This window comes from Lissotriton vulgaris, unplaced genomic scaffold (assembly GCF_964263255.1).
Source record: "Lissotriton vulgaris unplaced genomic scaffold, aLisVul1.2 SCAFFOLD_1138, whole genome shotgun sequence".
NCBI classification, from domain to species: domain Eukaryota; kingdom Metazoa; phylum Chordata; class Amphibia; order Caudata; family Salamandridae; genus Lissotriton; species Lissotriton vulgaris.
Genome location: NW_028244494.1, coordinates 1 through 24,663, shown reverse-complemented (window position 1 = coordinate 24,663; position 24,663 = coordinate 1). Strand labels below are relative to the sequence as shown.

The 24,663-nt window shown below is 45.2% G+C and overlaps 1 protein-coding gene across 1 annotated transcript in view; it reads left to right on the top strand.

The window, feature by feature from the left end:
- Nucleotides 1–21,813, top strand: part of LOC147667214 (5'-3' DNA helicase ZGRF1-like) — a gene marked incomplete at its 3' end in the record, with an annotated part of 340,063 nt that extends 318,250 nt beyond the window's left edge. Inside the window, exon 16 of the mRNA XM_086948844.1 lies at nucleotides 21,617–21,813. Within this exon, the coding sequence (XP_086804970.1) occupies nucleotides 21,617–21,813 (197 nt within the window). The remainder of the gene's footprint in view (nucleotides 1–21,616) is intronic.
- Between the last annotated feature and the right edge of the window lie 2,850 nt (nucleotides 21,814–24,663).

Genomic DNA, 24,663 nt, shown 5'->3' with positions numbered 1-24,663 from the left:
TTGGATTTTATGGACATGAGTATAAGACGCTTGCATACGCAGATGACGTGGCAGTTGTTACACCAGATCCAGGGTCGGCTATTATAGAAATTGAACAAGAGGCCGCGCACTTTGGTATGTTTGCAGGTTATTCACTAAACAAAGGTAAAACTCAAATAATACAAAACAATTGGGTAAACTATCAGGATATAAGAACAGCACCCGAAGTCACATACCTAGGGGTAAAGATTACAGCTGATTTAGATAGATTAGTAGAAATCAATATGAGCCCGCTATTGGAAAAAATTAAAACAAATACAGAAAGAATGAATAATCTACACCTGACCTTAATGGGACGAATTAACGTTATCAAAATGGTAACTTTCCCTAAAGTTTTGTATTTATTTAGATCCATACCTTTATTTTTTGATACTATATGGTTCAACAAGTTGGAAGCGATTCTGAATAAATTTATCTGGGTTAAAGGGAAAACAAGGAGAGCATATAGGCACTTAACTGCAGATAGGGAAAATGGGGGTTGGGGAGCACCGGATTTCAGGCTTTATTATTGGGCAGCAGTATTACAGTATAGCAGGGTATTAATAGGTGGGGGAGGTTCAGAATATGTAGCTGGATCTGGCGTAGGATTAGCTAATGTTTATAAGACACTATTGGGTGAGGAAGCTGAGAATGGGTTCTTAAATACAACTGACTTCACATATTTTAAACACACGAGATTCAAGACCTTGGAAGCGGTTTATAGGGTGTGGAAAGGAGTGGCCAAAAAATTTGGTTTAGGAAGATATAACAACTATACAAGATTATATACAAACTGTTCTTTGCCGAGGGAGATCTTTAAGGATGCCACTATGTAGGACTGGTACAATAAAGGCATAGTGAAGATAGGGAACCTACTGGATAGTCAGGGTAATATGATACAGTTTGGGTTGCTCAAAACGAAATTTGGTTTAGAGCAAAATAGTTTTTTTAAATATCTTCAAACCAGGAGCTTTTTAACACAAAAGCAAGGTGGCACGGCAGGGATGGGACAATGCAAAATTATGGAATATATAGAAACAACTAACAAATGAACGATAAGACATTTATATGCTGAATTGAAAGAAAACAAATCAGATGAAAGGGCGAAATATTCGCAGAAATGGATGGAAAAACTGGGGTCTGGCTCAAACTTTTCAGGAGTCATTGGATTTGGGCAGAAGAGTGTTATGCTCGGCAACCCTTCAATCACAGCATTTCAAAACAGTGTTTTCACTTTATCATACCCCGGCTAGGATCGCCCAGTGGGGTGGGACAACAGGAACAACATGCCCTCGATGTAATGCGAATAAGGCAGATATTGTACACATGTTTTCGCAATGTCCACAACTGTTTACTTTGAAAAAGGCCATTGAAGAATTTTTTGATAAAACACTGAGGATTAAGATTAAACTCGGAGATAAACTAATTATTTTAGGGGTGGTCGATACGGCAGAAGCTATGCCAGTAGAGTTTATTTTTGTTTCAATGGCAGTTTTTCGCATCTGCATAGCAAGGAATTGGCTGAATAAGGCTCCCCCACTATTTTCAGATTGGATAGCCAGCCTTCTAACTATATACAATCTAGAAAAAGCAATATACGCCAGAAAAGGCAGAAGGGCTAAAGCATTAGGCGATACAATATGGCAACCTATTACGAGGTGGAAAAATAGCAGGATAAACCTTGTATAGCACAAGAAAGTGTGGTATATAATTAATTTTTGCAGTTGTCTGTTTCCCTTCCCTTTTTAGTTGTTCTGAATATGGTTTGGGGTTGGGTAGCATGTATTTTACATCTGAGTGTTGGAGGAATATTTACTTTGTTTTTCTTTTATGTTTTATAGTAATGGAATGTATATATAAATGTATATAGAATCACCAGAGGAAATGGAATGTGCTGTAAACATATGTTGGAATACTTGGAAAAATCCTTTTGAAAATTTAATAAATACTTAAAAAAAAAAAAAAAGGAAATGCTAAGGGAGCATCCTTCTCAGTGTATTTTACCCAATTTTCTAACCAAATACAAGCATGATATCCTTTCTGTTATTTCATCTGCTAGGCAAGTGTGCTTTCCAGAGCCACAGGAACTCCAATCCTGGTTGTTATCAGCTCATCTTTTCGCACTAAAGGTTTTAACAATTTAAAAAAAAGTCATGATTCCTTTCCTTTAACTCAATCTGTGGTTTAAAAAATGCTAAACTCTCTTCCGCATTATTGTTTTCTACTACTAATCACTGTTCGTTCTCATCCAATAATACCAGCACGGGTTAAACCAACCATCAATACCAGCGCAGCTTTTTATGACGTCATTCTACGTCCTCACTACAAATGATCCTCCCTTCACAATTTGTTTGCCGTCTTTTCTCTCGTCCTTTAAAAACAATCTTCACAAAAGAATACAATATAAAACAACTTTTTCTATTCAACTAAAAGAATTATAGATACTCACTTATTCAGAAAAATCTCTTTTGCTTCCTGTGATAACCTCGACCAGTGCGGTTTCACTCTCAATAAGTAAAAACTCTTCAGATCTCTCCCAGTGCGCTCCCAGAAGAAATCTCAACAATTCCAACTTGTCGTGCATCAAGTTCCCTTTCTCAGTGCCCACAACAACGTCCAAGCTCAGTACTCACAAAACAGCACACAAACACACTTAGTGTATGCCACATTAAGACAGATTGTAGCCTTATCCTGGGATCTTAAGCCTCGACGGACCTTTACTCATTTAAGTCAGGACGGACCACAACATAAACATACAATCTTCACAAACCGACAATGTTTCTGTGGTCACAAGTCCATTTTAATCTTTTCATCAATGTCAAAACTCAATAACCTGTCAAAACCCTAATATTCTCTTCACACTATAAAAACCCAATCACTTTTAATCATGTCTCTTCATATCCTAGTTTAGTTAGTCAAACTAACTATCCTCTGCTACTAGAAAACTGATGCAGCATGAAGCTTGGTCAAAATGTATTTCCATATACTTACATCCTTTATACATTTTCTAATAGTTTCCTCTCTAGGCCCATATCAAAACACTTAGCAACCTTAGATCCTCTGATGAATCTTTTAAGTGAGCTAACAGGGACTTGGATATTAAGAGAACATGTAGCAAATTCTTACAAGGACATGGAATAGGAAGATGCCAAATTCATGCTGAGAATAAACAACTTTCAATAGGCATTAATTAATAAAACTAATAACAAGAAGTTTATGCACCAAGAAGGACTCAAGCACAATAACATTTCTCATGTATATCATCTAAGCCTCAATTTGAATGGTCAATAAACGCAAATCACATGTAAGCTTTTGTTCATCAAAACAATTTAGTGCAATTAGTCATACATTGTCATTGTCATGTCGTAAATATACATTTCGCTGATCACATAGGAATAAAGAGAGAGAGAGATATGGAAAAGTCAAGTTCATCATTCAGGTTATACAAATCAAGTATGCAGAGTTGAATCGTAAGGAGTCACAGGAATACTGGAGAGTCTATTCGAAGAGTTATACCTGCTCACGTTACCAACCGGTAAAGTAAAGGTTGAGTCAGTTCAGAAAGTTCAGTCCAAATGCATTTGGCATAAGAACAAGAATCAGAGTTCAGTCCAACAGCATGCCAGGCAAGGAAATTGAAAAGGATAACCAGTACTGACTCCTCCTCCACGGGGGCAATTATACTTCCAAAAGTTCTCAGGTTATGCCCACAAATTATGGTTATGGTTTCCATTGGTTGTTCTCAGTGGGCTGCTCATGGTGTGATCAATACCTTATTAAGAAATTCGGAAGCATTAAGTAATCCCTTTTGCTAAATCATCAATATCAACAACTTAATAACTTTCATCCTTTCCTCAGAAGTAAAAAAATTAATTTGTTCACTGACTGTCCGTTTGCAATTGTATTGATACATTTCTGTCAAAAGTGTTGCTAAACCAGAAAAGGACCTATTGTTCATAAGCATAAAAAGAAACTCATAGCGTCTGAAATGACAACTTCCGCTAGATTCGGTTTTTGAAAACGAGGAAAAGAGGTCAACGCGAAAATTTGGTAAATCATTACCACATTATGATTGATATAAAACGCACATTAATATGTATAATTCAGTTTTCTTAGTAAACTGTGTTTACTACTCTTTTCTCAAGAAGTTACATGTCAATATTAGGTACTAGTTAAAAGAACATTTCACAATGTTTTTATTTTTCAAACTGATTGTTAAGCGTCACTTTTGTTATTCACATTTATTTTCTCATATTACTAGAATAAAACAGTAAATCTTGTATTGTCAAACTTCTTTAAACTAAGCATTTCAATCGGCTTCAAGCGTTTAATTCTGTAAGCATTCTTTTCATTTGTCACGTTAGGTAATCAGTAGCACATTTTTTTAGTTAACCACATTTGATTTGTTAAACACATGTTTACATTGCATAAGGAAATAACTGGTTTTCTCTCACTTTATTTACGGCTTTTCACATTTTCAGGTTTTCAGAACACTTCTGCATGCTTTTATGATGCAGTAAACGATCTTATGTTTTTCGTCATCATTTATTTTGCACAGTTCATTAAAATGTATATTGTAAATCTACCAAGCCATGTGTACCTGCTCCTATACTCTCAACTTTGCTGGATAATTCCCCCAATCCCCTTCCTACTTTGGCCATCCCCGCTGTCCCTCTCATGAAAGTCTTGTCCTGGAATATAGCTGGCACCAGGTCAAAGAAGGGCAACATATCTTGGGAATAATTTCTTGCTACACACCACATTATTGCCCTATAAGAAACGTGGGAACGCAACAATTGTTTTTATTTGGATGGTTTTATCACATTTTGTAAACATGCTATCCCCTAGAACATGGGTAGAGCAAGGGGGTCTTCTTTTAATGTTTTCTCTTAAGCTTTCGTACCAAGCCAAACTGATTGATTGTCGATTACCCCATGAGCTAGCATTGGAATGGTCATGCAAGAATCTTCCCATGATGCTAGTGGTTAATTTTTACAATTCCGTCTCCAGATCTCACAAGACTGAACATCTTCCAGCCTTCGAGGATCTTCTGGAAAGTTATGGGGCAGGAAGACAAGTTTATCATGACACGTTAATTTTAGGGAATTTTAACATTCATCATTGTTGTCTTAACTGTATTTCCACGTTAGAGGAGGGGAATGGTTCCGAAACGTCAAATCATTTTGAGCGCACACCATTGAGCCCCTTTTTGGAATGTCTCCTCTCAGCCCATAATCTGCAATGCCTACAGGAAACAGACGCCTCTGTCCTGGTCCCTACCTATGTAAGCAGTGGTTGCTCTAGCATAATTGACCACATCATGTTATCTTCATTATTAGCTCTGGCTGTAAAAAATTTATGTGTTACTTGGAACTCCCACAGCAGTCATAATCCTCTTATACTGGATCTCTCCCTCTCTTCTGCCATAAAAGGGGGGGTGGTGAGTCAAATCTCTAATCCTAACATTAGTACCAAACACCAAGTGCAGAGACTGAAGTAGTAAAGGATCACCGGAGAGAGTTTTTCAGATAATTTGTATTCCATCTGCTCCCCGGAGTTCCAAGTTTGTATGGATCCTGTCCCACAGGATAGAGCCATCCTAGAGGCCTTCAACAAAATCACTAAGCAGGTAGCATCCGACTTAACCTCCAAAACTAGAGCTAGTTGCCCAAAACTTAAAAGGTGGTTTGACAATGCTTGTTCAGCTGCCCATAAGGAGCTAATGCTGACCCGTCAGCAAAACCCTAGGGACGCAGTATTAATAAGGAGCCGCAGGAAGGACTATAAACTTGCAGTTCAGGTAAGGAAGAAGCCAATAAGGGAGCAGGCTTGGAAGGCGCTCAGCCAAGCTAGCGCCCTAGCTGACAGTACCAGATTCTGGTAAGTTGTCAACACTCCTCTTTTTTCATCTGGGTACAGCATTTTGATAACATCTATAGCGACGTAAATCTAGAAGACCCCGAAGTACAAATAACTCCCGGCCCAGCAAGCATTCCCATCTATTTCAGCATAGACGAGGTTTAAAAAGCTAGTACTTCAAGATCTGGAGGAAAGGACCCTGGCCCAGATGGGGTACCAGCGGACCTTTAAAAGGCCGATCCCAAAGTCTGGGCCAAAATTTTAACTCATGTTTTTAAGGCTACCTGCTCCTGTGGCTTTCCCTCATCATGGGCAAAGGCGGTTATCATCCCCATTTTTAAAAAGGGTGCCCAGGATGACCCTGCACGCTATAGACCGATTTCCCTCTTAGATTCAGCTGCTAAAATTTTGGGGAAAGTAATATTGGATTGCCTAACAGTTTGGCTTGATCATGTTAACATTATTTCCAATATGCAGTATGGCTTCAGGCCGGGAAAAGGGACTCTGGACCAAAGCAGTAACCTGCCTTTAGTGGTTCAGAAGAATACCATCGCTAAGAGGGGAGTTTTACATCTGGCTTTCATGAATCTAACCTTCTGCCTTTGACTATGTTAATAGGTCTAAGCTGTGGTTGGTCTTACGCAATCTGGGTTAGATGTTGAACTGGTCTCTTTCTCATACACTGCCCATGAAAATATCACGGCAGCGGTAAGGTACAACGCAGACGGGAGTCTGACAGACTTCTGGCAGGTAAGAAGGGGAGTCCGGCAGGGGTGCTTCTTGGCCCCTTTGCTGTTCACACTACACATTAACAAACTGGGAGACTCCCGAATATCCAGTTGCAAAGACATACCAAGAGCTAGCTACAAGATGATCCCTACACTCCTGTGTGCCAATGATGCAGTTCTACTGGCCAGAACCGCATTTGGCCTTCAACAACTTTTAACTAGCTTTATAGCCTTTATGGACTCATTAGATCTAACCACAAATTTTAAGAAGTCATATACTAACGACCATAGGTCCCCGAAAGGCGGCTAAGGCCAAGTTTTATTGCAAAGGGGCCTAACTAACCAAAGTGTCCACGTTTCCATACTTAGGGGTACTATTTGACGAACGAGGATCGTGGTTCTCTCAACGATTACTTAAAAAGAATATCTTAGAGCAGCAGGGGCCACCCTGGATTTTGCTAAAAGATTGGGCCAAAACCCCTGCCCGCACTATTGAATGTCTATAACACAAAATGTATCACAATGGCCACGTATGGGTGTGACATTTGGGGCTACATAGATGTGAAGGGAATTCAGGGGGCTGAGAACAATTTAATGCCTAAACTCCTTGCGGCCCCCACTGCAACCCCTGTTTTTAATTTACATAAGGAATTGGGGGTGGGTTATATTTCGGATCAGATCCCCGTCACACCGCTGTTGCGCTGGCTGAGAATCTGGCCAAGTCTGAACCCCAACTTAAACCAACTTATAATTACTGATTGCATGCATTGGAGGGGGTGTTAGACATTCCCTGGTTGAAATACATAATGGAACAGACTAGATGGCTCGGCTGTCCTTACTTGTTCCTGAGCACCGGGTTCCTGGGCAAGACTGCTATTCGAGATTTCAAACAGCAGTTTTTGGACAAGTGGCAGGGGCTTAGGGAGGAGATGGAACTAGCCAAGCTTTCGGTGAGAAGGTTTGCCACATTGAGCTTGGGCCCACAGATGCAGCCATATCTATCCTATGTTAACTAAGCATATCATCATTTTGTTCTGACCAGATTTTGTCTGAACCTGGTTCCCTGGCTTTTGGCATTTCCCCAAGGTTACTCGAAACCTGGCTCACTAAAACCCTGCCCCTATGAATATTTTTTAGAGCAGGATACTCTCCACTTTGATTTTCTGTGCCAGAAAACATATTTTACCATTACTTAGAGATCGTCAATTTGTTCAAGTCAGGTCTGCTCTTTTCTATCTTCAAATGTTATCCTCTCCCATGGTCTGATTTGGGGTGGCAAGTTTTCTAATAGGGGCCATCAGACATAGAAAAAAGTCTTCACCACAGTAGCCACCTTGTTTCATCAGCCAGTGCAAACATGCTTTCCCAAACTATAATAATGTGCACTCTATGAGATAATGCCTATAGCTTCTGGCCTAATGCCTAGCACTGTTTCACTTTATTTGATGTACTCTTTGTAGGTTTATATGTGACCGATGAAATAGTAACGCCGAATGCCTTTGAATTCCTCTGTGTAGATACTTTTATGTGACCTAAGTTTTATGTATAAAATGTATTTTAATGACGTTTCTTTTTAAAGCTGTTTGCTTTTATGGCTCTTGGCTGCCGAATAAAGTACTTTTTGGCTTTGACTTTGACTAGTATTGTAAATCTCATTTTATAGCGAGAATTGATGGAGGCAATCGTCTTTAAATTTTTACTCTCCATCAAGTCCATCCACTTAGGTGCCCCATCTGACCCTCCTCCCTCATGCAGACTCCAGAGGCCTGCAACCCCTCATCGCCATGCTCATTCCCATTCTGAATGCTTCCACCTGTTCTGCAACCTCCCAGATGCTTAGAAACACGCGGCTGTCTGCTGAGAAACCCTCTGCAGACCCTTCAAAGCTCGCCAACTACAGACCGATCTCCCTGCTACTATTCATGGACAAGATCTTAAAGAAAATCATCAACAGGCGCCTCACCGAGTACGACCACCAACTCCTTGACACCATTCAGTCTAGTTTCAGACCCAGCCAAAGTACAAAACTGTCCTCATCTCTGCCATGGATTATACCTGCTTCACTATGGACAGAGGCGACACAGCAGTCCTCATCCTCCTCAACCGCTCCACAGCCTCTCACCCCATCCTCATTCAGCGCATACACAACATTGGAATCCATGGACATGCAATTCAATAACTGCTCCTTCCTGACCGGAAGGAGTCAGTCAACCTGGCACTGTACACCTTGGACGCCACAACCTCATCTGCAATGTTTTCAAGGTTCCTATCTGAACTGACCCTCTTCAATGCACACTTATTCGCTGTAGCCAGCATCAACCGTTCTCACGAAATAGTCATCTCCTATGCTGATTACTCACAACCCATTCTCTCCCTCACAGACAAGATACCTAGTGCCCTGATCAAGTTCAGGCCTGCATGACTGAAATCGCCCACTGAAAGATGACCAGCTGTCTAATGTTTAGCAACAACAAGACCTAAATCTTCATGTTCAGGAAGAGCACTTCAATGTGGCACTCCACCTGGTACCAATATCTACCCTTATGCCAAGAACCACAGGATCATCATTGAGCGCAAACTTAACATGACTGGTCTAGTCAACCCCGTCACTAACTCATGCTTCCATACTCTGAAGATGCTGTGAAAGATTTTTATATTGGCTCCTAACCAGGTCCTGGAAAACTGTCACCCACGCCCTGGTCACAAGCAAGCTGGACTACGGGAAAACCCTCTATGCTGGGATCAACAAGAAAGGTCACCCGAAGGCTGCATGCCATTCGGAATTCTTTGGCCAGAATCACCCAACCTCCCGCACTTCTCGCATATCAAAAAACACCTGAAGGAGCTCCGCTGGAACCATATACACAAACAAGCGCAAATCAAATTCCTTGCCTACACTTGCAAGGCACTGCATAACACTGGCCCAGCATTCTTCAAGAATTGCATCTCTGTAACCGGCGGGGTAGGGAAAGGCAGGAGACGTGTCTTAGTGATGTTCAAACCAGGTTTTATTTGGTGGAACAAACGGTCTGTACAGGTCTTCCTGACCGCGGCTCTTCTCGGGGATCGGCTTCTTTCACGCCAGCACTTTCGGAGCACACCTTCTTCCCGTCGTCGAGTCGGGCTCCTCCTCCTTCTTCCTTCCTCGGGTTCCGTGATGACCCAGGCTCCGCCGAAGGGGAAGACACAAGAGAGGGAGTATCAGGTACAAGCTTACACAAACGACAGTCCTAGGGAAAGGGGGTGAGGACAACCTTGGTGCTCGGGGAAGTGTAGGGCAGTGAATGACGTGAGTACCGGGGTTTTAATTAGGGCTACGGGATACCTCTACCCTTTTTACCAACCCAACCCACTATCCGGTCACGCACCTCGGTTAGCCACGCCCCTCCAGGGGAGCGGCTGGGCGATGCGTGAAATCGTTGGCCTCCTGGCTCCGTTGACCCCGCTGCTCTCCTTCGGACTCCGGCCTCTCGACGCTCTGAATTCTCCTCCTCTGCCTGGGCGTCCTCCATCCCGACCTTCGTGATTGTTCTCGCCTTCTCCTCCGATGCTGCTCTCGCCTCCTCCGCTACACTCCGGGGCACAGGGGGCGGGGGCCACCCGTCCTGGTTACAATCTCCTTTCACAAACCTTCCTGACGCCTCTGTTCGCCCCGGATTTCTACTTGCACGAATCCCACGCATACAGAAAACTATCTCTGTCTGTCACGCCTTCTCCTATGTCACTCCTAAAACATGCAATCGCCTGCACACAAGAACCTCCTCCTCTCTTCTTGAATTTTGCAAAAAGCTGAAGACCTGGCTTTTTAAATAGTCCCACTAGTCCCCAGGCTAGAGTTCACTGGCAGTATGTTTTCCCAGGTGACAGTGCGCTATATAAATCTGCATGACATGTCAACTTTTTTGGGCTTCCATTGTGAATAACGAAGAGCTATTTTTTTAGGTTTCCCATTCCACTGATAGCTGACTTACCATATATAGGGCCAGATGTAGGTCATCTCAATTTACCTATTCTTAAATACTGAATCATACCGATTCGGTATTTAAGAATAGGTAAATGGGATGTAGGTATTTTTTCGTTAAAAATTACCGAATCTGTACGTTTCGGTAATTACCAAATCACTATTTTCCGATTCGGTAATTGCCAATCATTCCTATGGGCCTGGAGGCCCATAGGAATGAATAGCAATTACTGATTCGGTAAATACCGATTCGGTAAAAGGGAAAAAACATTGAAGGGTGGCAGGGTGTCACTTTGACACCCTGTTGCACCCCTCAATTGTGTATGGGTGCACATGTGGCACACATACATGGCATGTATGTCTGCCACATCGCACTGTAGGAAAAGCAAAAAAAAAGATTTTTTTAAAGGTTTTCATTATTTACCACCAACTTGTAGTTGGTGGTAAATAACAATCCTTAACTGAGCAATGAACCAACTTCAGTGCTCCCTACATCCTGGATTCGGTAATTTACCGAATCAATATGTTAAGAATTTGGTATTTTACCGAATCCTTAAATTACTGATTCGGTAAAATACCAAATCCTAAATAAATGCCACCTACATCTAAACAGCCCAATACCGGTCGGTAACGGCCGAAATTCGGTAATTTCGTCCGTTACCGACCTGTATTGGGCGACCTAAATCTGGCCCATAGTCTTTTTGATATATACGTTTTTACAAACAATAAAGCATACTTTTCTTTTTCCAGTATTATTTGCAGAATTTCATCTGGGTCTGCTCTTCTGCTTCTGGAATTTGTACTCCCTGGCTTAGAAAATTCACAAATTGATTTGAGACTAGCCTTAATTCATTACATTTAGAGGGGGAGACAAAGGCCAGCAGCATTACATGGTGTCTAGCGGGAGGTATTGCAGTCACGGGTGGTGTCTGTGCAAAGTGGCGGCGTGGGTACAGGTTGGGGGGGACATTGAAAACACCCCCAAAAAAAACTTGCTGAGAGCCTACCGCATCGCTGCTTTTCTGGCCCCACTGTAGCACATGCTCTCAGACTCCCCTGTGGCAAACCCTAACGCTGCTTTCATGCTGCTGGCAGCCTTAGAGCAGCGTCATGATTGGCCTGAGTGCCCTCCATTTGCCTCACAGAGAGACTTGGAGCCTGTGCCTGCTGTTTCCAACCTGGTAAAGCAGCTCGGGTTGGAGACAGCTCAGTGCGCATGTCGGTTTGCCGTCCTCAGACGGCCGGCCAATCCCATGTGCGCACTGATAGCAAGGCACCTACCGCTCCTCCTCCATGATGATCATGGATTAGGCCCCGCCCCCAAGACTTGGCCAGGAAAGAAAAATAAAATGATAATAAACCTGCTGTATTACTGTTTTATTTTTCAAGTTTTGCAGCTGCTGCTTGCAGGAAGACGACGCTCCACAGTCATAACGGAGGAGCCGCCGCTGATGTATTGTGGGGAGTCAAAAAGTGGCACCTGAAGTTAGATGTTCGCTGTTTAAATTTCAAATCTGATGCTTGATAATGGCAGGGTGAAAACCTGCTCCTCATTGTATATTTTCACTAAATACTATCGCTTAGTTTCTAATTATGGGACAGAGGCTATTTAGATATTTGGGTGTCCAGAATATTTTCTGGTAGAAATTAATAGCTTCTCTGAGCATTCAAAATTATTTTTTCAATGTTGCAGGACTTTTTGGAATAAGGAAGAAACTGCTGTATAAAAATATCAATTACGGTAATAAGGTACTCGTGAATACTGCACCCCCATTTCAGATTCTCCAAGCCCAGCACACGACCTCACTCTTTACTTGGAATGTTTCTTTAATGGTGTAGGCAGACCTCATCAAATGAACACAATGAGCAGATTCAGAGTGCCCATATAGCTCTTCAGTGGTGTCACTTCCAGGCTGGCCTTCGCATAGCTGAAGTGCTTGTCTTGATATCTTTGTCCACCCTGGTGCTGCTTGCAAAAATATCCGGAGTCCCAGCACGGATGCTGGGGATATTTGAAATATATAAAATCTACACAGAATATGGATTTCTTAAGGTTAACGAACTCTTTTTTTTTTTAAATCCAAATTAACAGTGTCTCTTTTTGAGCATTTTGTATGCACCGTTGTGTCTGCAAATACTTGTTAGAAGTAGCTATTATAGCAGCATAAGATTCTGCTGGAAAGGTCTTTGGGGATTGTGCTATGTCTCTGTGCAAATATTTTATTGTATTTAAATGTACATAGTTATTCTACTGACTTTCCCAGAGCTCTAAATGGAAAACGAATCAACTTTGTTCAGTATTAATCTAATGTAATGTAAAAAGAATTTCAGCGGTTCAAAATTGTTTTACTTATACCCACCTAATTTCTTTGCACAATTTCTGACCTGATTTACACCTCTTGATTTACACCTCTCATGGTTTTCTGGAAATATCAGTAAATATTATACAGGAGTAGTTCTCTGGAACTTTCCACTCAGGCATGTTTTGGTGAATGCAGTTAGGCCAACTATGCTTAAACATCTTTCTTCTTTCTCGGTCACAGGTGAAGGTAAATTGTAGGTTCAAAATAAACTGGTATTCTTATTCTGTCACTGTGCACATATGCACTGGCATTGTTTTTCATGACTTGATGCACCTGTTCTAGAATCCCTACTACAACATTGACTGTTTCAGAATAACTGAAGAATTTTTATTCGGGTATTGATAGTTTTTAGAAGTGCAGTGTTCATAAACGCATTATTGTGATTACATTACAGTCTTCACAATTAAAACATGTGTTTGCTTCTTTCTGTATGTGGAACGGAACCGTCCCCTACCCCCCTTGGGCGATGGCTCAGTACGAACTCTCTGGGCTCCGATAGCGATCCTACAGCGTCCCTGGCAACACGGTCTCCTCCCCTTTCTCTTCCCGTGCAGGAACCAATCGCGATAGAGGGAAGACCGGAAGGACCTGACGCTGACCCCGGAAGTCCCGCCTACGATCCCGGCCCGGAACCCGGAAAAGGCGACTGCGGTGAAGGAGGAGCGTTCCTGACGGCGGACTCGTGGCAGGAGACAGCATACAGAGAACCGAAGGCAGAGGACGGAGATAGCGGACGCACAGGAGAAGAGAAGACCGGAGACGAGGACGAGGAGATCTGGAGCGAGGACTGGTGGAGTCCCCAGGAGGTGGCTGGAGAGCGGCCGCAACTCGGAGAAGAGTTGCGGCGGGGCATGTGAGTACCCTTTCTCCTGGCTCCCAGGTGGACCTGTATATTTGTGTATATAGAGCATCCCCTCACTGTATAGCACTCCTAGGAGCACTGTATATAGAGTACTACCCGAGACACTGTACGCAGAGAACCCCACACCGGAACCCTCACTGATTACACCCTCTTCCTTCCCGCTCGTACTCTTTCCCACCTCCGCCCCTTCCGAACCCTCCTCACTCTCGCTTTTTCCCTACCACGAACCGGGTGTTGGTGACAGTATTCAGAGTCCAAAGTGGAGGACTAATTGCCCTGTTCTCTCTCCCTCTAACTCCGAGGGCCACCGGACCAACAGCAAAGAAGAAGAAGACGTACAGCCAGAACTCATCCCGGACCTTTCCTCCCTGACGACTGCATCCAAGAACCCTTCCTTCTTCAATCCTCTGTTTTCTCTACCTTCCACAAACCCCGACTGTGTGTGTGACAATAAAGAAAGCTAAGACATAGCTCACTACATCCGGCCTCCACGCCTGTTATTCCGGTCCGCCCAAACCCCTAGCCCACAGTTGGTGTCAGAAGTGGGATACACCGGAAGCATGGAGGCGGCAGTAAAAAAGCTGGCTGAATCCCAGGAGCAGATGGGGAAGCTCATGGAACAATTCCTTAAGACTGCAGCAGAGGATCGGGGGCAGTTACATGACGTCCTGAAAGGCCAAGGCACAGCGCAAGACCAGGCCTTGGGAAAATTAACCGATGTGTGGGAACAACAGAGACCAGTCACCTCCCTTCCGTCGGTGGTACTGCAGAAGTATGTCCCGGGGGAAGACCCGGACTTCTTCTTTACAAACTTTGAGCGCCTGGCCCAAGCTGCTGCTTGGCCACTTGACCGTTGGGGCCACTATCTGGGTCCCCTGCTTACCGGTGAATTACAGGCGGCCTACCAGCAAGCCAACATCCAGGGACAAACCCCGTATAATGATATAAAGACCTGTATTCTAGAGCTTCTGGGGATCGACGAGGAAACATACAGGATTCGTCTCCGACAAGCAAAGGAAAGGCCACAGGAGAATCCCAGGGCTCTCTCATTCCGTATTCAGGATCTGGCTAATCGCTGGCTGAAGCCCGCCACCTCCTCCAAAGAAGACATTCTAGCGAAAATATATTTAGAACAATTTCTGGCTTCCTTACACCCCTCCACCCAGAAGTGGGTACGCCAACACGCCCGCCTGACGCTGGATACGGCGGTGGAAATTGCCAGTGCCTTCAGCCGTGCCCAGGAGAACCAGAAGATAAAAGAAGAACACCTACCCCGAGGCCATCATGCCAATCACATCCGACCCCAAAGGCCGTCCCTACCCAGAAAACCAGACCCTGTCCCCCTTTTTCCCTATCCGGTCCTACCCCGACAACCGCCCCCTGGACCTCAGTGCTATCATTGTGGGGGTTATGGTCATATTGCTCGAGTATGCCCGCAGAAAGAGGAACCTATGGAGGTAGGACTGGTTCGCAACCTTGTTTGTGATACGTCGGAGTTGGATCCTCCTCGCTTTCACTGTCCGGTGAGGATTGACGGACAACCACTAAGGGCTCTTGCCGATTCGGGGTGCCGGCAAAGCGTATTACGCCCACAGGAGATTCCGACCCGCATAGGACCGGTGACCGGTACGGTTGCCATCCAATGCGTACACGGCGACACCAAGAGTTATCCCACCGCCAGGGTACGGGTACAACATCATACAGATCAAGGAAGCCTACTGACCGTAGGTTTGGTTCCCAATTTGCCGGAACAAGTAATCCTGGGTAGTGATTACAGTGGACTCCCTCACCTCCTCCAGAAAACAACCGACTCACTGGAGAAATGGTGGGCAGAAGCACCATTCCCCCAGACCAGTACAAGCACGGAGATGCCCGTTAAGCCCTACAAGACCAAGAGTCAGAAAAAGAAGGAGAAACGAAATCACGCTACCGCATATCCAATACAGCTGAATGACCATCCCTGGGAAACCGATAGGGAATTCCGGGCGGCTCAACAGGAAGACCCCACATTACAGAACGCATGGAGCCGTGCTCTGGATAACGAAGACCCTCTTCAAGTAGGTCCATACTTCTTTAAACGGAATGGACTATTGTACAAAAAGGGCGGACCTCAGCAGGCCTCACAGTTGTTAATCCCTGGCCCATTTCAGGAGAAGGTGCTGTTCCTGGCCCACAGCCACTTGTTAGGGGGACACTTCGGAGATGTAAAAACAGGACAATCCATCCTCGACCGGTTCTATTGGCCGGGGGTATATCAGCAGATAAAACGATACTGCCAGGAGTGCCCTGTCTGCCAGAAAAACAGCCGATATCGCCCTCCTCGAGTACCCCTCCAACCCATGCCCCTCATAGACGTTCCCTTCAGTCGAGTCGGCATGGACCTCATAGGCCCCCTGCTTCCCTCTAGAAGTGGGTGTCGATACGCCCTTGTCTTGGTCGATTATGCCACTCGTTTCCCTGAGGCAGTCCCCATGCGCCAGCCTACCACCCAGAACATTGCCAAAGCACTTATCTCGATATTCTCACGTGTAGGTTTCCCTCGAGAGATCCTAACCGATCAAGGGACCCCCTTTGTCTCCTCCCTCATGAAACAAGTATGTTCCCAGCTCGGCGTCAAACAGATAAGGACCTCTGCTTACCACCCCCAGACCGATGGACTAGTCGAGCGCTACAATGCCACACTAAAAACCACCCTAAAGAAACTGTTAGCCTTAGAAAGTAAAAGATGGGAAGAGATGCTACCCCTAGCCTTGTTTGCAATCCGCTGCAAGGTCCAAAGCAGCACTGGTTTCTCCCCCTACGAACTGTTATATGGGCGGGCTCCCCGAACCCTGTTGGACATGGCACGAGAAGCCCGGGAGGCCGAGCCCGACCGCACCAAACCCCTCCCGGAATATGTTGCTAATTTAAAAACACACTTGGGACAAATGAGGGAAATCGTGCGACAAAACCTTTTGACAGCTGTTAGGATCTGGTCCCCAGTCCTCTTTTGCTGACCATGTCAAAAAACCATCACATGACACACCGGTAGTATAAAAAGGAGTCCTACCCTTATGTCAATGCTTGTTATTGCTACCTGTGGGTTCCTGCATCCTGGCTCCTGTGTTTCCTGTTGACTGCTGCTGTCTTTTCACGGGCTCGTGTAAAGACTTGGAGATTTCCCAGTTTATTTCAACTTATTCCCCTATCCTTGCTTAAGTCCTTGTCTTAGTGCCTTGTTTGTAGTATCTCCCTTACCTGCCTGCCCCTTTCCTTAGCGAGTTCCCCTTTTAGTTAGAAGTCAGTTAGTGTCCTTTAGGTGTAGTTTCCCGCCCCCACCCCCCTTTTTTGTATTCTTTGTCCGTTTGGTGCAACTTACGCCACCATTCAGGGGCTCCTGTTGGTTGGTTGCCAGTTTCGCTGCTCTCCTGTTTCGGAGACGCGGTGAATTTCACGGTTGTACGAGCGCGGAGACGCGATACTTTGTTGCTAGAGCGCAACCCGTCCGCATCATTATACGCGGAAGTGACGTTTCCGTCCATTCCGCGAGAGCAACCCGGCTGGGTTTGTTTTCTCTCCCGAGTACGACAGAGCGGATGAGACAACGGGTCCTCGCAGTTATCTAGCCCCATTCTAAAGAACAAGTTAGGCAGGGGTTTTTTACATGCCTGAAAAGGTTGGTGTGTTTTTTTTACCCTGTATTTCCCGAATTTGACCAAACCACACACCCTTACAAAAACGTTCAGTCTATGTGTAAGACGCCTAAGAGAGGTTATCTTAGGTTAACAGTTTCTTATGGCTGACAACTCCTTGAAGCTAATCCTGCTCACGCTTCTGGTAAGTGTATGTGCAATGGTTATTATTGGATAATGGTCTTATGTATCAGAGGTAGGATTGGGGACTGAATAATTACAGTAGGGTGTACATTGTGTTTCCCTTTTATGCAGGTGCAGAAGAAGGAGGCGGGTGTTCCTTATAAAGCACGTTACAAGGGTGGAAGGTTTGGTTACCTTTTGATTTCCACCCTCTTTTCTGGGTCAGCAGCTTACTCATATGTGTTATTCAGTGAGTGGTTGGTGAGCCGGGGAAGTGGACTGGACTATTCCTCGTTCCTGCAGTGTGTGGGTTGGGCAGGAGGCCAACAACGGCTCAAACCTCCCAGAAACGTCAATATGACAAAGGAACTAAGCCCTGTTCCTTCGTCCCTGGTAATCTCGTACTCCTCCTCCTACCGTCTTCCGACCACAAACTACTGGGTCAGTGGCAGGGCCCTTTTGTTGTCCTACGACAGGTAACCCCAGTGACCTACGAAATAGAACTAGACCCTAAACGAGGTGTCACCCAGATTTACCATGTAAATCTCTTTAAAAAATGGGAAGGACCCCGGCCTGTTCTGTCCAGTGTCACAACCCAAACACCCCTCCCTTACGAGGTCTGTTTTGATCCTGAATTACGGGAACCACAAAAAGAAGACCTTCGAACAGCCTTGACCTCCCTACAACAGGTATTTTCCTCCCTACCAGGCCATACCACGGTCATAGAACACGCTATCCTAACCGATCCTGGAAAAACCGTGAGACAACGTCCCTATCGAGTTCCAGAGGCTCGCCGGGCGGTTATTAAGGAGGAAACTGACATGATGCTGAAAATGGGCATCATAGAGCCGTCCATGAGCAATTGGAATTCCCCTATTGTTTTGGTACCGAAGCCGGATGGCTCCGTACAATTTTGTATAGACTTCCGGGAGGTCAACAAGATCTCCTGTTTTGACACATACCCGTTGCCCCGTGTGGATGAAATGGTGGAACGCATAGGCAAGGCCAAGTACATCAGTACCCTTGACCTATGCAAGGGTTATTGGCAAATCCCCCTCCGCACGGAGGATAAAAAGAAAACCGCCTTTTCAACACCCGACGGCCTGTTTCAATTTAAGGTAATGCCCTTTGGGCTTCACGGTGCTCCCGCCACCTTTCAGAGGGCCATGAATCAGGTCCTACAACCCCATTCCCAATATGCAGGGGCCTACCTAGATGACATTATCATCTATAGCGACGATTGGGATCAACACCTACACCATTTACAGAAAGTAATTTCCTCTCTGGGGGGCCATGGGTTCACCATAAACCCTTCCAAGACCACCCTGGCCGCCCAAACAGTGAAATATCTGGGGTTTTTACTAGGCGAAGGAGTCATCAGACCACAGAACAAAAAAATAACTGCCATACAGTCCATCCCCTTTCCACAGACACGCAAAGAATTACAGGCTTTTCTGGGCCTCCTGGGCTACTACAGGAGGTTCATTCCCAACTTCTCCCAGACCGCTGCTCTCTTAACCGACCTCCTCAAAAAGGCCACGAAGGCCGAAGAGGCCTTACGCCATCCAACACCAGTGTTGCTTCAAGCCTTCACCCGACTTAAGCAGTCACTTGTCTCCGAACCCGTCCTTGTTAGCCCCGACTACACTAGGCCATTTATCCTTCAAACTGATGCTTCGGATCAGGGTATAGGGGCCGTACTATCCCAGAAAGACAGAAATGGTGACGAAAGACCAATCCTCTACCTTAGCCGGAAACTCTTTCCCAGGGAGCTGAATTATGCGGTGATCGAAAAGGAGGCCTTGGCTATTAAGTGGGCAGTGGAAAGCCTACGATATTATCTGGACGGACGCGAATTCACCTTGTATACGGACCATGCGCCATTATAATGGATGGCGAGAAACAAAGGACACAATGACCGTGTTCTGCGATGGTTCCTTACCCTACAACCCTACAGGTTTAAAACCCTACATCGAAAAGGGGTGGAGCAGGGAAATGCAGACTACTTGTCCCGTTACCCTCCCCCAACAAACCCTAGTAGAAAGATTGCTAGGGGAAAGGGATGTGGAACGGAACCGTCCCCTACCCCCCTTGGGCGATGGCTCAGTACGAACTCTCTGGGCTCCGATAGCGATCCTACAGCGTCCCTGGCAACACGGTCTCCTCCCCTTTCTCTTCCCGTGCAGGAACCAATCGCGATAGACGGAAGACCGGAAGGACCTGACGCTGACCCCGGAAGTCCCGCCTACGATCCCGGCCCGGAACCCGGAAAAGGCGACTGCGGTGAAGGAGGAGCGTTCCTGACGGCGGACTCGTGGCAGGAGACAGCATACAGAGAACCGAAGGCAGAGGACGGAGATAGCGGACGCACAGGAGAAGAGAAGACCGGAGGCGAGGACGAGGAGGTCTGGAGCGAGGACTGGTGGAGTCCCCAGGAGGTGGCTGGAGAGCGGCCGCAACTCGGAGAAGAGTTGCGGCGGGGCATGTGAGTACCCTGTCTCCTGGCTCCCAGGTGGACCTGTATATTTGTGTATATAGAGCATCCCCTCACTGTATAGCACTCCTAGGAGCACTGTATATAGAGTACTACCCGAGACACTGTACGTAGAGAACCCCACACCGGAACCCTCACTGATTACACCCTCTTCCTTCCCGCTCGTACTCTTTCCCACCTCCGCCCCTTCTGAACCCTCCTCACTCTCGCTTTTTCCCTACCACGAACCGGGTGTTGGTGACAGTATTCAGAGTCCAAAGTGGAGGACTAATTGCCCTGTTCTCTCTCCCTTTAACTCCGAGGGCCACCGGACCAACAGCAAAGAAGAAGAAGACGTACAGCCAGAACTCATCCCAGACCTTTCCTCCCTGACGACTGCATCCAAGAACCCTTCCTTCTTCAATCCTCTGTTTTCTCTACCTTCCACAAACCCCGACTGTGTGTGTGACAATAAAGAAAGCTAAGACATAGCTCACTACATCCGGCCTCCACGCCTGTTATTCCGGTCCGCCCAAACCCCTAGCCCACACTGTATGAATGATTTTATGTACCGAAACCTAATGAATTATTGAACTAAGGAACACTGACCACCACTGACTTGCGTGCTAAATGAATTTATAATTGTACATTCTCTTGTGTGCTCCAATATCATGTGTTTCTGATATAAAAAATTCGCAACTGCAATTTTGGTCGTAAACTATTGAAAAGTTGTTATTTTTAAATGGATGGGGTTCTCTTGTGAATGTTAAAAAAGTGTGTTGGGGAGTAGGCAGTGGTCCATGAGACCACTGCTAGCTGTGAAACAAACTTATTTTTAGAAATAACTTTTTTCTTTGAGAAAACGGGCTGCGTTTAAAAAAGAAAATATTTTACTTTATTGATATGGTGGTCGGCCAAACTGCGACCCACTCCTTACGGAGATTTTGTGAAGCGACCTAATACATATGTCAATTCGCAAAATCTTATTGGATTTGCCAAACAGTTGGTGCTCAATTTTGCAACCACTTTGTGCAAATCCAGTGTTAGCACATTTTGCCCTTTGTCCTTAATTACTCTGAGTGGCAACTCGGGTGTTAAAGCAATCACTAACAATGCCAGTGGAATTATTCCGCCAAGCATGTCAAATTATGGAGAATAACAACACAGAAGAACCTTTGTTAAAGGTCAGTAACACTTTGCTCCACTTCAGTTGGGGAGTGCATACACAGTTTCGTTGGTAGCAAACCATCTACTAAGTAGATAAGCAAGAACAAATGAATGCTATAAACCTGCTATAAAAGTTGATGAATATATGGAGAGGTGCCAGAAATGCATAGTTTATTTCATGTCTTTAAACTGTTCCATTTTTGACCAGGTTGTTTTTATTGTATTTTAATCATTGACATTTGATATTTTATATTAGAAGATAAATATTTCAAAGCCCTTTGCTGATATATATTGTGGTGACAACAGTTTTATTTAAAGCACCATTGGTAGCATGATATCTAATAGACCTTCTCTCATTTACTCCTAACTTTTTTGGTTTTCTCCTTCTTAGGGTCGATTTTTCTTTACCTGTGATGCCCCCAAAGCAAACCAGTGCAATTTCTTTAAATGGCTTGATGAGGTGAAGTCTTCAAATGCCATGGCTGGAGAGTCCAAGAACAAGGTGGTACTTTGTGACATCAAAAGTGTTGGTTCTTACATCAGGTGCCAGAGAATACTTCTGTATGAGGAATGCCAGCTCTTGGTGCGGTATGTTGAAACATTTCTCTTAGCTCCATCATCTCGATTGCAGTGCTTATTGATTAGAATGTGTATAAAAGAAATGCTAATACTCCTTTCTAAACCAGGCTAAGCAAGATTAATTGTGGAACACACTGTGGTATCATGGTGTTAGCGTGTTGAGCATTGGTGTTAACGGAAGGGGCAAAAATGTTGATTGCACAATGTGGAATGCTTATTTAGTGATTGTGTATGGTGAAATGTCAAACTCTTTGTATCTACCCGTTTTACACCACCTTCTTCCAAACCCTCACCCCAAGGAGTAGGAAAGAGTCCATCGTTTGGACCTCAAGAGATGCTGAGCTTATACACAGTTCATACCAAAGAGCATTAGGTGGATGATCAGCTCTTTGTTGGGTTTTCTGGAGCGAATAAAGACAAGGCAGTGCAGAAGATAGCCATTTCCCACTGGATAGTGCTCTACATTAAGAGCTTCTATGCTCTAGCTAAAAAGCATCCTCCTGACAGGTTACGTGCTCATCCTACCAGGGCCAAAACAGCTCCCACTGTGTTAGCACATGGAGGCCCATGTCCTCAACATTTATCCAGGCAGCTACCTGTGTGTTCTTCCATATGTTCATAAACCACTATTGTGTGGACAGTCCGGTTTGCCGAGAGGGGCATTTTGCCTGCTCGGTCTTGAAGGGCTTTCTGGGTTGAGTCCATCAACAGACCCGCCTCCAAGTGGGTACTGCTTTGGCAGCTATTCAAAAGATGAGGAATGTGCGGCTAGAAGTCTCCATCAGAAAAACAAGTTACCTTGAGTAACTCTCTTTCTGGTAGAGACTGTAGATGCAGATCCCTCACCAACCCTCACATCCACCCTCGTTTAGTAGTTGGAATGTATACATTAGTAGGATTCCAAGTCTCAGAATCTGCACACTGGTCACAACCAACATGCTGCTTGGGCTCTGCGTCTGGAGTCATGGGCAGTATTGAAAACAACTGATATCAGCATGCAGGAGAGGTACCTGTACATTCTCTATACGTCTTTTCTGGAGCGGAATGGCGTCAGTGCAGGGACATACAGCACCCCCTTAAGGTGCACAGATATACTGCTGAAATGTTTCTGGACCCAGTCTGGTGGCTGGCGAATATTCAAAATGTGATAGTGGGTGTACCCACCCAAGGAAGGGACACATTGGTCCCGACTAGTATTTAGGGGCAACCCTGAACCTTGCCTCCTCAGATTCAAGGAAGAAAAAAGGAGTGAAGAGCCATGCTGGCCCAGGAAGAAGAGGACACCTACTGCTTTGGCCCCAGCCCTACCAGTCGTTCCCGACTATGACCTGCTTACAGCAAAGAAGCCGGCGTATCCAGCAGCCTCCCAGAGCCCGGAGAACCTGCCCTGCTCATAACTTACAGACTCTGTCTCCCGTGAGCACCGGAGTTGCTCACTGGACCAGACTCTGCAATTCTGCTCCACTCTACACCTGATGCCTGCGGGTCCCCCCCCCCGACCGTGACCGGAGTTGGTTAGAAAACCAGATGCCAGAAGACACCCCTGCACCGACGCCCCACTGACTTGGGTACCCCTACCGACGGTCTTCAGGCATCCCCCAAGAACCCAACTTACCTCTTCAGCCAGTGGTCGTCTTCAGGGAGTCTCCCTGCCCATTCCTGTAGCAACTTTGCCGAACCAAAGGTCTCCAATGAGAATCACTGGGTCCCCAACATCTTCTCAGCATCCTGCACCTGGACGCCCCAGTGGCGCTGGTGGTGCAGCTCCTGTGCTGATTGTGGGCCCCTGCAGTGCTGACCTTAACCCCAGGAGCTTTGCTCCCACACCCAAGTGGCATGCTCGTAAGCAGTTCCTAACCGAAGCCCTCCTTAGCCCCATTGGCTAACATTGGGCCCCTGCACTCTGCACCCAGCCGCCCATTGCTGCTGGTGGTGCAACTCGAGTGCCTACGAAGACCTTAGGGAACCTAGGTTCTAATTCCCAAAACTCCCACTTCGTGAGACGTTTACCAATAACCATTTTTCTCCCATAAGAACCCATGTCATGATTTATTCGGCCTAAAATGTTTTAAGTGTTGAACTGTTGTTTTGTATGGGGAAAATGTCAGTATAACTTAAATCAAAAAAAGTCTTACTTACCATGTATTGTAAGATTCCTCTGTGTGTTATCTAGGCATACCACCTCCAGTAGTCAACATAATCAAAAAGTCCTCTAAAATTAATCATTGTGTAATGTAACTGCTTCTTGAATCAGTACCAACCTGTAACTATTGCAAATTCAACCACAACTGCATTTCTTTGTGAAGTCTTGCATTTGAGAGTATATTTCACTTACCTGTGGAAAGTCCTGCTTGGTTTTTAAAATAAAATATAAGTACACCTTTTTTATTCTTACCTAATTGGTCTGGATTCAGTCTCCGAGTGTGTGCATCAGTTTTGATTGAGTGAATATAATAGAGGCCCTCTGGATAAGCCAAACTGTTTGCCCACACTTCCACAAAGAGAGTGGTTAGTACTTACCTAATTTAGCCTCTGCTGAACCTCTGGGGACTCCCTGGACCCTGTGTACACCATACCTTAATTTTGGTATATTATACACAAAGCCAGCTTCCTACAATAAGCCATTCACAATCCAGGAGAGTATTTTGAGGGTTAACCCTGAGGTTACATGGGGGCTGTTTGTCCCACCATTCTTGAGGTTGTCCGGCTTTCTGCAGAGTCTCCTGACTGTTAATGAGGAATGTCATGGGCCACTGCCCACCCTCCCCATTTTTCCCCACTCTCCTAAGCTACAGGTGTAGAACTACCTGCCTCCCCAATGCCCAAGGAGTCTGTTGTCCCAGCTGTTTGAATTTCTAC